The 16,189-nt window shown below is 46.0% G+C and overlaps 1 protein-coding gene across 2 annotated transcripts in view; it reads left to right on the top strand.

Moving 5' to 3' along the window:
* Positions 1-10,978, top strand: part of LOC143924116 (uncharacterized) — a 57,710-nt gene extending 46,732 nt beyond the window's left edge. For both annotated transcript variants that reach the window (XM_077448172.1, XM_077448171.1), the window contains one exon: positions 6,954-10,978. In XM_077448172.1, the coding sequence (XP_077304298.1) occupies positions 6,954-7,166 (213 nt within the window). In that variant the 3' untranslated portion in view covers positions 7,167-10,978. The remainder of the gene's footprint in view (positions 1-6,953) is intronic.
* Positions 10,979-16,189: the final 5,211 nt, after the last annotated feature.

Here is a 16,189-nt window from a genome sequence, read left to right as displayed (position 1 = left end):
CACTTCCATTAGTTCAGGAATCCCCCTTTTACATTTAAGTCCCCTTTAGATCAGGAGTCCCCCTTCATCAGGTTTCAGGAGTCTGGAGTCCCCCTTTACACCAGGAGTCACCCTTTTACATTAGGAGCACTGTACTGAGCATCAATGGTCCGCCTATGAGATCAGAGTTCCCCCCCCCCTTCACATCAGAGTCCTCCCTCACAACAGCAGAGGCCTGTTATATCAGTAACTCCACATATCAAGGGCCTCTTTACATTAGGAGCCCTCCTAAATCAAGAGACCCTCTTTTCAAATCTCAATTTACATTAGTAGTCTTCTTTACATCAGTACCCCGGTGTGGCAGGAGGGGGATGCAGAGTGTGGCAGGAGGGGGGGGCAGAGTGTGACAGGAGGGGCCCATGCAAATACAGAGGGGGGGGGGCAATTACACAGAAGGGTCAAAACATAAGGGAGAGAGAGGTGACAGGCAGCTGCTGGTGCAGAAGTTTTTAATAAAATGCTTAAAAGCAATCCACTCACTCTCCATGTCAGAGCTGTATATGTCAGTCTGTGAAGTTGGCTGTCCCATTCTCCCCTCCGATCCACACTGCTCTTATCACTGAATCGGGAAACTCATGTGAACTGTCAGCCTCTGATGATGGAGGCGTGCTTAAGCCTCTGGAATGCTCTGATTGGTCACAGCATCCCAGGCTGACGGCTCACTGCAGTCTCCCCGCAGCTCTGTATCCTTGGCTTCCTCCAGCGATTCAGTGATAAGAGCAGCGTGGATCGGAGGGGAGAATGGGACATCCAACTTCAGACTGACATATACAGCTCTGACATGGAGAGTGAGTGGATTGCTTTTAAGCATTTATTTTATTAAAACCTTCCGCACCAGCAGCTGTCTGTCGCCCGCTCTCTCTCTCATATGTTTTGATTGCCCTGTAATTGCTCCCCCCGCCCGCCGCTCCGCTGCCCCTGCTGTCCAGGTCCCCCTGTGTGCTGGGGCTCGTAAAAGGAGGCCCCATGGTACCCCTGTCAGCTGGAAATGGTGTCGGGTGTGAGGCAAAGGGAAACCCGGGCACAGCCTCCTAAACCCGTACTGTCCGGGTCAAAACCAGACAGGTCGCAACTAGAGGTCGACCGATATGGGTTTTTCTCTGGCCGATGCCGATGCCGATATTTAGAAATCATGGCGGCCGATAGCCGATATATGATGCCGATTTTTTTGGGCCGATATGTTAGGCCGATTTTTATTTTATTTATTTATTTTTAATCCCCCTTGATCTAACACACCTTTCCCACTGGGGCGTTTTTTAAGGCGCTTTTGGGCTAAGAATAGCGCCTGTAAAGTGCCTGCAAAATGGCTCCCCTGCAGTCTGTGTGAAAGACAGAGTGCTTTCACACTGAGGCGATGCGCTGGCAGGATCTTAAAAAAAAAAAGTCCTGCAAGCAGCACGTTTGGAGTGGTGTATACCGCTCCTCCACCACTCCTGCCCATTGATATGAATGGGCACCACTGCCGAAGCGCATGCAATGCGATTTGGCAGCGGTGCTTCATGGGCGCATTTAATCTCTTCCTTGGCCGCTAGCTGGGTTATATGTGCCCCACTAGCAGCCAAATAGCACCGCTAAAATGATGGTAAAGAGCCGCTAAAACTTGCGGTTTACCATTAACGTCTGCCCGCTCCAGTGTGAAAGCAGCCTTCATAAGTGATACAGAAAATTTCTTACACTTAAAGCGGAGGTCCACCCTAAAATGGACCTTCCGCTCATCGGATTCCTCCCCCCCTCCGGCGCCACAATTGGCACCTTTCAGGGGGGAGGGGGGTGCAGTTACCTGGATAATCCAGGTAACTGCACCCACTTCCGGGCTAGTTTACTGCGGAAAGGGGCGTACATTACGCCCCTTTCCGCAAGTGCCTGCCCCCTTCCGCAAGTGCCCCGCTGCCTGCTGGGAAACGCACAGATCCCAGAGGCAGCGGGGACCGTCCTCATTGCGCAGCGCGGCTCGCGCATGCGCAGTAGGGAACCGGGAAATTAAGCCGAAAGGCTCCATTTCCTGATTCCCATACCCAAGATGGCGGCGGCGGCAGCACTCGAGTGTCGATCTAGAGATCGGCTTTGGGTGCCGACATCGCGGGCGTGCTGGACAGGTAAGTGTCACTATTTTAAAAGTCAGCAGCTGCAGTATTTGTAGCTGCTGGCTTTAAAAAAAACAAAAAAAAAAAAAAAAAAACGCGGAGTCCCGGCGGACTCCCGCTTTAAACATTTATTAAACAAAACAAACCTCCAATCAGTTTACTTGTATGTATGATCTAGATTTAAAAAAAAAAAATACCTATATATTAAATAAAAACGGGTAGTCAAAACTTTTGGACCAAAAAAAAAAATGGGCTAACTTTACTGTTTTTATTTTATTTTTATTTTTTAAATGGTGTATTTTTTTCCCAAAAAAATGCATTTGAAAGACCTCTGTGCAAATGCCGTGTGACATAAAATATTGCAACAACCGCTATTTTATTCCCTAGGATCTCTGCTAAAAAAATATATATAATTTTTGGGGGGTCTAAGTGATTTTCTGGCAGAAAATACAGGATTTTTACTTGTAAGCAACAAGTGTCAGAAAAGATTTAGTCTTTAAATGGTTAAACTGAGAACTTCTACACAGAGATGACTTCATTCATTCAGAAGTGTAAACATTGTATCATTTAGTTCTTTTCTTGGCAGTCTGCCCAGAGTGGAGGAAAGTGTTGCTATGAGGACTCAGGCAACTCACACTGACTAATTACAGAAGTCATTTCAAAGTCCCACTGTAGAATCGGCTTTTTATCAACACAATCTGCCGATGCCGATTATTTAAAAAACGGCAAATATCGGCCGATATATCGGCCGGCCGATATATCGGTCGACCTCTAGTCGCAACCCTAGATGGAGCTGATCATAGTACTGTATATACTCGAGTATAAGCCGAGATTTTCAGCCCCTTTTTTTAGGTTGAAAGTGCCCCCCTCGGCTTATACTCGAGTCACCGCCGTCTGTCTACCCGATCAGCGTGTCGTGCAGACAGACGGCGGCCATTCCACTATTCAAAAGCCGCGTCTCCCTGTCTGTGATAGGCGGAACACTCAATTTCCCAGCAGTCAGTGGTCCGCCTATCACGGACATCCGCTCATCCTCATACTACGGACGAGGATGAGAGGATGTCCGTGATAGGCGGAACACTGACTGCTGGGAAATTGAGTGTTCCGCCTATCACAGACGGAGGCGCGGCTTTTGAACAGTGGAATGGCCGCCGTCTGTCACAGACGAGAAGAGGTGCGGCGATCCTGGCATGTTTTTACATGCAGATTGCTGCAGAAGGACACAGGCTGCAGAAGGACACAGGCTGCAGAAGGACACAGGCTGCAGAAGGACACAGGGGCACAGGACACACGGGTAGGCTGGACGGACACACGGGTAGGCTGGACGGACACACGGGTAGGCTGGACGGACACACAGGGATGGACAGGCATGTCTCACCCTCGGCTTATACACGAGTCAATAAGTTTTCCCATTTTTTTTTTTTGTGGTAAATTAGGGGCCTCGGCTTATATTCGGATCGACCTATACTCGAGTATATACGGTATTGATTTCCTATGATTGTTAGCTTATAAAGCAGTATATTGCTGATTCACTCAATTCTTTATGAAGGAATGACATTTGACTTGGAGAGAAAATAGCCTAGTAACATGCCCTTCATTTACAGCAGAGAACATCTTGCCATGTACATGCAATCTTCCGACCTCCTGAATGCTTCTGTTTTTTTTGTTTTTTTTGTTTTTTTGTTTTTTTTGTTCTCTTTTCCTTTTGATGAACAGTGAACTAAAATGGAACTAATGAGCCACAACCATAAGCCAAGTGTTTGCCGTGCGGTAGCGATGCAGTCCTGTTCAACTTGACAATTTGCTGCTATGCAAAGCAAGACGGCTACAACATGAATACTGCCCCCTGTATGTTAGGTTTTAGGTGGTCAGGGGCTCGACTGCCTGTTTTTACCGCCATCTGGCTGCCCTGTGAAAAAGGCCTAAACAAAAAAAAAAAAAGGGAAATTGGATTGAATACTTACCACAATTTTCCTTTCCTGGCACCAATCAATGGTAGTATACTAACATGTATGCTGCCATTTTGGCACCAGGGAAATTGAAAATTGTATTAAATTCTTACCGTAATTTTCCTTTCCTGGCACTAATCCATGGCAGCATACATGTGGTTTAGTATGTTGCCATGTTGGCACCAGGGAAAAAAAATTAAGAAAATACTTGATCGGATGTTTTCTTCTAGAAAATTGTGCAGGACGGCTTTCTTCATGTCTGAATTACTGGTAAATACTGCGACAAAGGGGGAAATCGAACAGCCTGGTCTGCAGAGGTAACGCTCAGCCCTCTTTGCCACAGGATAGTTGGTAATGATTTCTGAAGCTGGTTAGCATACTCCCAGTAGCTGGATGTATTTTAGCGGATTTGGAGGATTACAATGAATGCACGCAAGTTCTTCTATACTGCTTCTCATAGGAAAGAGAGGAGTGGAAGCAAACAGCCTGCAGCTTGCCAGCGCCACCTACTGGAGATATGGGAGAAAAACATGCAGGTGTATAATTACCTATTAATGGTACACCTATTGCTGACCTTTCGAGAATGTTAGTTGCCTGGCTGTCATGCAGATCTAAATGCTTCAATATTTTCATTTACCTGGAATAACTATACAGTCACATCCTCTGACTGCACTCTGACTATGAAATTTCCATCTAATCTCTCAAAAGGGATGGGAATACCCTACTTAGACTTTACACAGCTGTGTATTGCAGATGTGTGGTGGTGTAATTTATTCTTTTTTTAACTATTATTATTTAATACCAGAAACCAAAACAGGATTAAGGCTGCGTAAAGTGGATTTTCAGCATGGGGGAAAAAAATTGAAAGTCAGCAGCTACAAATACTGTAACTGCTGACCAGTGGCAGCTGGTGCTCCAAATTTTTTTTGGGGGGGGGGGGGGCGTAAACAAACTGAAAAATACTGAAACCCCTCCCCCACTTATTGCAGCCATTTGTGCCCATCAAATGCAGCCACCTGTGCACACCAAATGCAGCCACCGTGCCCACTGACCCCCCCCCCCCCCACACACACACACACACACACACACACACTCGCAGAGTTTTGTGGCTCTGGTTCCTTCCCCCCACGCACGCGTGGATCACAGCACTGGCATGCCCCCCCCCCCCACAAGCACGGATTTCGGCTCTAACTCCCGAGGGGGGGGTGCCAGAGCCGCGATCCGCACGCAGGGGGGGTGCAGCTGACTCAGCCAGGCGGACATACCTTTCAGAGATGCGGCAACCTCCGCTCTATTGCGAGTCTCCTCGCTTCTCTTCCTAAGCGCAAGGCATCCAATAGGGTGACCTGGCACTTTGGCCAATCAGGAAGCAGGTCTGATGTCCTGCCTCCTGATTGCCCGGGAGGAAGGTTAGTGTGAGAATAGCGAAAATTTATTTGCTTTTGTCACACAATTGGGTGGGATCAGGGCCCACTCTCTGCGGCCCGAGTCCACCCTATTTTGAAGTCATTAGAGCCTCTGGCTCTAATCAGGTTCTTCAAAATATACCACCCCCACCATAGGAATCCATACGTCCGGCATCCTGAATGGGACATGGATGGGGGGGCCGGCGACCATGTGCCCACAGTGCATGGGCCGCCACTGCTGTTGACTTATAATATAATACTTACCTGCCCAGGGATCGTGCAATGTCGGTACCCCAAGCCAATCCATCCATCGGCTCCTGGTGAAGGCGCCAGCATCTTCACCAAGAGAAACAGTTAGTGAAGCCTTTGCAGCTTCACAGCCTGTCTCGTACTGCGCATGCGTGAGTCACGCTGCACTTTCAGACTCGTCCCGTTATTTTCTGGGACCTGTGTGCCTCCCAGAAGGCAGTGGAAGGGAAGGAGGAGGGGTTGAAAATTTCGTAGATCGCCACACAATAATTGCGGAAATCTTACCCAGAAGTGGGAGTTTTGCCAGGTATCTGCTGCCCCCTGAAAGGTGCCAAATGTGGCAGTGGGGGGGTGGGGTAGCCAACAAGCGGAGTTTCCCCTTTTGGATGGAGCTTTGCTATAATGAATAAAGACAGACCATAGATCATTATGACTGGACATATGTTATACAAGAGGAGTTGGACGTATTCGAACAGATAGTAGCCATCTGGCATTAAGTCCCGTTCACACCGGTGTGACTTGTCATGCGATTTGACTGGTCCAAATCCCATGACAATCACACCCTATTGTCAGTAATGGAACAGTTCAAATCAATGTGTCGCTGCACCGATTTGAAAAAAAGGATCCTGCACTCTTTTTTTTTTGCGATTTCAGATGCAATTTGCATAGACCTCTGTGCATGAAGTTGCACAGATTGACAGCCAAGTCGCACCTGAAGTCGCACTGATCTGCAGCTTTAAAATCATGCGACTTCAAATGAGGTCGCACAAATGTAAAAGTTGGATTTGGTGTGAACGGGGGCTAAAGGTCAAAGATAGCATCAGCCAATATTCTCAATGTGCAGTTCGTTTTGTTTCCGAATTAATATTCGGATACATTTTTTTTGTATCCAAATACCCTAGTTTGAATTGCAATATAAAATTTTTTACCGAATGCTCCGAATAACGTAACAAAATGCTTCAGAATTTTGGAAATTTGGACTGAAATTTGAATCCATATTTAAATTGAACTCCCATCAAATTCTCACAACACATATTGCTGAGATCAACTGCTGTGGGGGTTATTTACTAAAGGCAAATCCACTTTGCACTACAAGTGCACTTTCAAGTGCATTAGCTTTAGATCTAAGGGGAAGATCTGAAATGAGAGGAAACTCTGCTGATTTTATCATCCAATCATGTGAAGCTAAAATGCTGTTTTTTATTTTCCTTGCATGTCCCCCTCAGATCTACAGCAACTGCACTGCCGGGAGCAGCAGCAGAGGAAGAACACCGGACAAAGAAGACAGAAGAAAGAAGAGCGGAAGAAGAAGCAGCAGGAGAATGAGAAGCCCGGAGGAGGAAGATGCAGGAGAACATGGAGGAAGACCGGAGGAAGAAGCGGAGAAGAGGACAATTTTAATAAAAGACTTGTCAAAAACTGTCTACTGTATTTTTTAACACTACATTACTTTTTTGGTGAATGGGTAGGGGTACAACTATACCCCATACTCATTCACATAGGGGGGAAGCCTGTGATCGGGGGCCCTCATTGTTAAAGGGGGCTTACAGATTCCGATATGCCCCCCGCTTGCAGACCCCCGACAACCACTGGCAAGGTTTGTTAGGAAGATGCCCTTGTCGCCATCAACATGGAAGCAAGATGGAAGCCTCTCCTTGCCCCAAAGCACCCATCCCCTCATGTTGAGGGCATGCAGCCTAGTATGGTGGTGGGGGGGTCCCCTCCCTTTCCTGACCTGCCGGGCTGCATGCTCTGATAAGGGTCTGGTATGGATTTTGGGGGGACCCCCGCGCCATTTTGAAAAAAAAAAATTGGTGTGAGGGAGTCCCGTCCGAATCCACTAGACCCAAGGGCCCGGTATGGGGGGGGGGGCTCACACTTTTTTCATAATTTTTTTTTTTTTTTTTTTTTAACCGGCAATTTTTTTTTTTACATTCAGCGCTGGAAGCCGCTGACAGCTGATGACTCATTGGCTGTTAGGGATGCGGCGGGCGGCTTTTCCGGCCCCCTCCTTAGCAACCAGCTACATACAGTGTAAAAAAGATGCAAATCATGGTAAAAATGTGTGTCCAAAAAAGTGGCAAGCACCGCAGAAGGCACTGCAGAAACGCTCAAAAGCAACATGCATAGATGTGAATCGAGCCTAAAGGAGAATTAACCAAAAAAAGGTTAATTAAATCCACAAGTACTTTTTTTTTTTTTTTTCACCACTACTATTCCTTTTATATTGGCTTTTAAAATGTACAAATGCAGCAATTTAGAAATTGGATGAAAGTTTTATCACTGGGAAACACTTTTTGAAAGATAAACAGTGCATTTTATATACAACTATACAGATCAGACCAAAATGAGGGACACATGAGGAGGACAGAGGGACAGTCCCTCAAAGTCAGGGACAGTTGGGAGCTATGCACCTTTATAATTACGAGAAGGAATAAGATTTTCCATGGACTAAAGATTTTGGATTTATGAGAACCAATAGGCCATCGAGGGTGGTTAGGATTGTTTCCATTTGAGTGGAATACACGTCCTCCTTGCATTGAACAGTCTATGGCTCTAGCCATGTGGACTGCCCCAATGCCAACCTGTATTTATTTTTGGCCAGATTACAAGCATTCACCCCGTGTGGTTTATTGGCCCAAAGAGAGTTACGAAACTCTGTCCAAAGAACCCAGATAGCAAGGATAACTAAGTTAGGAAAGCCTCAGCAGAGTCAAGCTAGGGACCCAGTGGAACAGTATGGCTGACGCTTGCAGAGGATTCAGCAGGTTAGCTGAAGAGCAAAGTCAGGGACCCAGTGGGACAGTGTTGGTGACACTTGGAAGCCACAGTGGGATAGTTGTGAAGGAGCTCAAGGCATCCAGTAGCGGCTGGGATTTGAAGAGTCTAGTGAGAGACTGGGAGCTCAGTGAGAGGATCCAGAACAGGATACTGTGAGTTGCGATTCGTACTGAAGTTGAAGTTACCAGATCAGTTGCTATAGGAGACAGCGGTCTACAGATAGTTTGCTGCAATTCAGCTTAAAGGTCCTTGAACTGTATAGCTGTTCTTCTATTCCGATTTTTGTCTCGGAGTCTGCCAAGTATTTTGCATCTGCCTAAGGGTGTTCAGGCCCTAACCCTCTCTCCCCAGTTCTGTTAAGAGAAAATAAATCTATTTTTGAATTCTCAAAGTGTCTGGTGCCCAACTAATGCTGCGTACACATGAGCGGAATGTCCAACAGAAAAAGTCAAGACAGAATCTTTTCATCGTATATTATGATTGTGTGTATGCCTCATCTGACTTTTTTTTTTTTTTTTTTTTTTTTAATTCTGACGTACCTAGAAATAGAACATGTTTTAAATATTTCCGACGGAACCAATTCCTATCAGGAAAACCGCTCGCCTGTATGCTGTTCCACCGGACCAAAAACGACGCATGCTCTGAAGCAAGTACGAGACGGAGGCTATTGGCTACTGGCTATTGAACTTCATTTTTCTAGTCCCATCGTACGTGCTGTACGTCCCCGCGTTCTTGACGATCGGACTTTGGTGTGATCATGTGTACGCAAGACAGTTTCAGTGGAACTTCATCGGAAAAACCTTCACAGTATATTCCGACGGGAAAACCGGTCGTGTGTATGCGGCATTTGAGTCTGCAAAAGACTTCAGACTGGGGGACAAGGACCCTAAACATACAGCCAGAGCTACAATGGAATGGTTCAGAGCAAATCATATTTATGTGTTAGAATGGCCCAGTCAAAGTCCAGACCTAAATCCAATTTACATGTGGCAAAACATGAGAACATGTGGCAAAAATGTGACTCTCTAGATGTGCAAAGCTGGTAGAGACATCCCCAAAAAGACTTGTAGCTGTAATTACAGAGAAAGGTGGTTCTACAAAGTATTGACTCAGGGGGCTGAATACAAATGCAGGCCACACTTTTTAAATATTTATATGTAAAAAATTTTGAAAACCATTTATTATTTTCCTTCCATTTCTCAATTATGTGCCACTTTTTGTTTGCCTATCATGTAAAATACATTTAAGTTTTTGGTTGTAACATGACAAAATGTGGAAAATTTTAAGGGGTATGAATACTTTTTCAAGGCACTGTAAATAGGAGTTTTGCATTGCATTGACATACTCCTGTTTCCATAGTAACACTAATGCCGTGTACACACAATCGGACTTTCCGATGGGAAATGTTGGATGGGAGCTTGTTGGCTGAAAGTCTGACCGTGTATATCGGCGGACTTTCCACCAAAAAATGTCGGCTAGCAGGTTCTCAAATTTTCCGCAAACAAAACTTTGTTGTCGGACTTTCCGATCGAATGTACACAAGTCTGTCCCACAAAAGTTCACGCATGCTCAGTGTTATGTCCCTTTGACACAGGGTCTCTCAGGGTGTTGCTAGCAATGCTGCCAGTGTCTGCTCAGCAAGTTACACACAGGCTGGATGCACTTCTTAACCAGGGAAGGGTTTATTACTCGCTCAGAAAGTGATGTACATTCTTACATGGAGGAGTCATATACAACAGATCTCCCTCTAAGTATCATGCTGCTGCTTCCAGTCCCACATATACTGTGCATGACTTCCTGGTACAGCCCCTCCCCCAGCATGCATCAGGAGAAAGGGGTTAAGAGTCACAGTGATTCTGCATAAACATTACACGGAATCAAGTAAGAGCCGGAAAACTAGCGTTCAAAATGGAGATATCACATGACTATTGAACTTACTTTTTATCGGCTCGCTTGTACGTCACTATGTTCGTAATTGTTGGCCAACATTTGTGTGACCGTGTTTATACAAGACAAGTTGGAGCCAACAACCTTCGAACAAAAATCCACAGTTTTGTTGTCGGAATGTCCAATCGTGTGTACATGGCATAAAAGTTGTATCAGTTATTCGTCATCACCCATATATTTACAGAAGGTGGACTGGTCCTTTTAAGATCTGCAATAGGTGGCCACTTACATAGTCCAGGAACGAAATTCGGAAACTGTAAAACTGGAGTTAGCAATGTTTTCCTATTGTACAGCAACATTTTGTACATAAATATTCATTATAACCAATATTTTATTTTCAGTAGGAAGCTCGACGTGAAGGTGAGAAGAGGCTTTTATAAGCACTTTCAAGGCTGTTTTGCTGATGTTTAGGATCTGTGAATAATGTAATTGTTGCAAAGTTGTATTTTATGGAGGGCAGTAAACATTGTCTGTTTCTGCTATGCCGCACTGCTCAGCCTTTCTAAAATCCATCTGTAATGACTTTTCTTATTCTTTTTTTTTTTTTGTTAAAGAAAGCTTTAGTAAGAGAAATACTTTTGCTAAACTCCATCTAGTCGGGCTGTTTCTGGCTTTAACCACTTAAGCCCCGGACCAATTTGCAGCCAAAGGACCAGGCCCCTTTTTTTGCGATTCGTCACTACGTCACTTTAACTGACAATTGCGCGTGTTTTGCAAACAAAATTGGCATCCTTTTTTCCCCACAAATAGAGCTTTCTTTTGGTGGTATTTGATCATCTCTACGGTTTTTATTTTTTGCTCTATAAACAAAAATACAGCGATAATTTTGAAAAAAAATAATTTTTTTTACTTTTTGCTATAATAAATATCACCAAAAAATATGTAGAAAAACATTTTTTTCTCAGTTTAGGCCGATATGTAGAAAAATACGTAGTTTTGGTTAAAAAAAATCGCAATTAGCGATTGGTTTGCGCAAAAGTTATAGTGTTTACAAAATAGGGGATAGTTTTATAGCATTTTTATTAATATTTTTTTTTACTAGTAATGGCGGCGATCAGCGATTTTTATTGTGACTGCTACATTATGGCGGACACATCGGACATTTTTGGGACCATTGTCATTTATACAGCAATCAGTGCTATTTAAATGCACTGATAACTGTGTAAATGACACTGGCAGTGAAGGAGTTATCCACTAGGGGGCGGGGAGGGGTTAAGTGTGTGTGTGTGTGTTTGTTTTTTTTTTTTTTTAACTGTAGGGGGGGGTGTTGCTTGACATCTGACATCACTGATTGTCTTTCCCTATAACAGGGCTCAGTAGGAAGCACGGGGAAGAGGTTTGTTTACACAGACCTCTCCTCGTTCTTCAGCTCTGTGACCCAATCGCGGGACACCAGCGGTGATAGGGTCCGCCGTCGCCACACTCCCGACCCACGGCTGGGCACTTAACGTACAGGTACGTGCCTGTGCCCAGCCGTTCTGCCGACATATATGTGCAGAAAGAGGTCCTTAAGCAGTTAAAGTAGAAGTAATGGCAAAACATTGTCTTCATTTTAGATAAAGTAATGGAGGGCTTATAACTTCTGTCATTTTTTATTCACCATAACAGGTTGACCTTGTTGGCCTAATAACAGCTCCTCCCGCTGTCTGTCAGTTTTTACCGTATTCACCGTAACAGGCTGACCTTGCTGGCCTAATAACAGCTCCTCCCGCTGTCTGTCAGTTTTTACCGTATTCACCATAACAGGCTGGCATAATAACAGCTCCTCCCGCTGTCCGGCACTTTTTACCGTGTTCACCATAACAGGCTGACCTTGCTGGCATAATAAAAGCTCCCCCCCGCTGTCTGTCACTTTTTACCGTATTCACCATGACAGGCTGACCTTGCTGGCATAATAACAGCTCCCCCCGCTGTCTGTCACTTTTTACCGTATTCACCATAACAGGCTGACCTTGCTGGCCTAATACTAGCTCCTGCTGTGTGTCAGTTTTTACCGTATTCACCATAACAGGCTGACGTTGCTGGCAAAATAACAGCTCCTCCCGCTGTCCGGCACTTTTTACCGTGTTCACCATAACAGGCTGACCTTGCTGGCATAATAAAAGCTCCCCCCGCTGTCTGTCACTTTTTACCGTATTCATCATGACAGGCTGACCTTGCTCGCATGATAACAGCTCCCCCCGCTGTCTGTCACTTTATACCGTATTCACCATGACAGGCCGACCTTTCTGGCATAATAACAGCTCCCCCCGATGTCTGTCAGTTTTTACCGTATTCACCATAACAGGCTGACCTTGCTGGCATAATAACAGCTCCCCCCGATGTCTGTCAGTTTTTGCCATATTCACCATAACAGGCTGACCTTGCTGGCCTAATACTAGCTCCCGCTGTGTGTCAGTTTTTGCCGTGTTCACCATAACAGGCTGACCTTGCTGGCCTAATACTAGCTCCCGCTGTGTGTCAGTTTTTGCCGTGTTCACCATAACAGGCTGATCTTGCTGGCATAATAACAGCTCCTCCCGCTGTCTGTCAGTTTTTACCGTATTCACCATACTAGCCTGACCTTGCTGGCCTAATAACAGCTCCTCCCGCTGTGTGTCAGTTTTTACCGTATTCACCATAACAGGTTGACCTTGTTGGAACAATAGCAGCTCCTCCCGCTGTCCAACACTTTTTACCGTGTTCACCATGACAGGCTGACCTTGCTGGAATAATAACAGCTCCTCCCGCTGTCTGGCACTTTTTACCGTATTCACCATAACAGGCTGACCCTGCTGGCATAATAAAAGCTCCCCCCGCTGTCTGTCACTTTTTACCGTATTCACCATGACAGGCTGACCTTGCTGGCATAATAACAGCTCCCCCCGATGTCTGTCAGTTTTTACCATATTCACCATGACAGGCCGACCTTGCTGGCCTAATAGCAGCTCCCCCCGCTGTCTGTCAGTTTTTACCGTATTCACCATGACAGGCCGACCTTGCTGGCCTAATAACAGCTCCCCCGCTGTCTGTCAGTTTTTACCGTATTCACCATACCAGCCTGACCTTGCTGGCCTAATAACAGCTCCTCCCGCTGTCTGTCAGTTTTTACCGTATTCACCATACCAGCCTGACCTTGCTGGCCTAATAACAGCTCCTGCCGCTGCCTGTCAGTTTTTGCCGTGTTCACCATAACAGGCTGACCTTGCTGGCCTAATACTAGCTCCCACTGTCTGTCAGTTTTTGCCGTGTTCACCATAACAGGCTGACCTTGCTGGCCTAATAACAGCTCCTCCCGCTGTCTGTCAGTTTTTACCGTATTCACCATAACAGGCTGACCTTGCTGGCCTAATAACAGCTCCTCCCGCTGTCTGTCAGTTTTTACCGTATTCACCATAACAGGCTGACCTTGCTGGCCTAATAACAGCTCCTCCCGCTGTGTGTCAGTTTTTACCGTATTCACCATAACAGGCTGACCTTGTTGGCATAATAACAGCTCCCGCTGTCTGTCAGTTTTTACCGTATTCACCATAACAGGCTGACCTTGCTGGCATAATAAAAGCTCCCCCCGCTGTCTGTCACTTTTTACCGTATTCATCATGACAGGCTGACCTTGCTCGCATGATAACAGCTCCCCCCGCTGTCTGTCACTTTATACCGTATTCACCATGACAGGCCGACCTTTCTGGCATAATAACAGCTCCCCCCGATGTCTGTCAGTTTTTACCATATTCACCATGACAGGCTGACCTTACTGGCCTAATAACAGCTCCTCCCGCTGTCTGTCAGTTTTTACCGTATTCACCATAACAGGCTGACCTTGCTGGCCTAATAACAGCTCCTCCCGCTGTCTGTCAGTTTTTACCGTATTCACCATAACAGGCTGACCTTGCTGGCATAATAACAGCTCCTCCCGCCGTCTGTCAGTTTTTGCCATATTCACCATAACAGGCTGACCTTGCTGGCCTAATACTAGCTCCCGCTGTGTGTCAGTTTTTGCCGTGTTCACCATAACAGGCTGACCTTGCTGGCCTAATACTAGCTCCCGCTGTCTGTCAGTTTTTGCCGTGTTCACCATAACAGGCTGACCTTGCTGGTCTAATAACAGCTCCTCCCGCTGTCTGTCAGTTTTTACCGTATTCACCATAACAGGCTGACCTTGCTGGCCTAATACTAGCTCCCGCTGTCTGTCAGTTTTTGCCGTGTTCACCATAACAGGCTGATCTTGCTGGCATAATAGCTCCTCCCGCTGTCCGACACTTTTTACCGTGTTCACCATGACAGGCTGACCTTGCTGGCATAATAACAGCTCCCCCGCTGTCCGTCACTTTACCGTATTCACCATAACCGGATGACCTTGTTGGCCTAATAACAGCTCTCGCTGTCTGTCAGTTTTTACCGTATTCACCATACCAGCTTGACCTTGCTGGCCTACTAACAGCTCCTCCCGCTGTGTGTCAGTTTTTACCGTATTCACCATAACAGGTTGACCTTGCTGGCCTAATAACAGCTCCTCCCGCTGTCTGTCAGTTTTTACCGTATTCACCATAACAGGCTGACCTTGTTGGCCTAATAACAGCTCCTCCCGCTGTCTGTCAGTTTTTACCGTATTCACCATAACAGGCTGACCTTTTTGGCCTAATAGCTCCCGCTGTCTTTCAGTTTTTACTATATTCACCATAACAGGCTGACCTTGTTGGCCTAATAACAGCTCTTCCCGCTGTCTGTCAGTTTTTACCGTATTCACCATAACAGGCTGACCTTGTTGGCCTAATAACAGCTCCCGCTGTCTGTCAGTTTTTACCGTATTCACCATAACAGGCTGACCTTGTTGGCCTAATAACAGCTCCTCCCGCTGTCTGTCAGTTTTTACCATATTCACCATAACAGGCTGACCTTTTTGGCCTAATAACAGCTCCCGCTGTCTGTCAGTTTTTACCGTATTCACCATAACAGGCTGACCTTGTTGGCCTAATAACAGCTCTTCCCGCTGTCTGTCAGTTTTTACCGTATTCACCATAACAGGCTGACCTTGTTGGCCTAATAACAGCTCCTCCCGCTGTCTGTCAGTTTTTACCGTATTCACCATAACAGGCTGACCTTGTTGGCCTAATAACAGCTCCTCCCGCTGTCTGTCAGTTTTTACCGTATTCACCATAACAGGCTGACCTTGTTGGCCTAATAACAGCTCCTCCCGCTGTCTGTCAGTTTTTACCGTATTCACCATAACAGGCTGACCTTGCTGGCATAATAACAGCTCCTCCCGCCGTCTGTCAGTTTTTGCCATATTCACCATAACAGGCTGACCTTGCTGGCCTAATACTAGCTCCCGCTGTGTGTCAGTTTTTGCCGTGTTCACCATAACAGGCTGACCTTGCTGGCCTAATACTAGCTCCCGCTGTCTGTCAGTTTTTGCCGTGTTCACCATAACAGGCTGATCTTGCTGGCATAATAACAGCTCCTCCCGCTGTCTGTCAGTTTTTACCGTATTCACCATACCAGCCTGACCTTGCTGGCCTAATAACGGTTCCTCCCGCTGTCTGTCAGTTTTTACCATATTCACCATAATAGGCTGACCTTGTTGGCCTAATAACAGCTCCTCCCGCTGTCTGTCAGTTTTTACCATATTCACTATAACAGGCTGACCTTGCTGGCCTAATAACAGCTCCCGCTGTCTGTCAGTTTTTTCCGTGTTCACCATAACAGGCTGACCTTGCTGGCATAATAACAGCTCCTCCCGCTGTCCGGCACTTTT

The sequence above is a fragment of the Lithobates pipiens genome, unplaced genomic scaffold, assembly GCF_037356315.1.
Source record: "Lithobates pipiens isolate NorthernLeopardFrog02 unplaced genomic scaffold, aLitPip1_a1.2 Scaffold_22, whole genome shotgun sequence".
Lineage (NCBI taxonomy): Eukaryota > Metazoa > Chordata > Amphibia > Anura > Ranidae > Lithobates > Lithobates pipiens.
The sequence above is the reverse complement of the archived record's forward strand: the minus strand, read 5'-3'. Positions and strand labels throughout refer to the sequence as shown.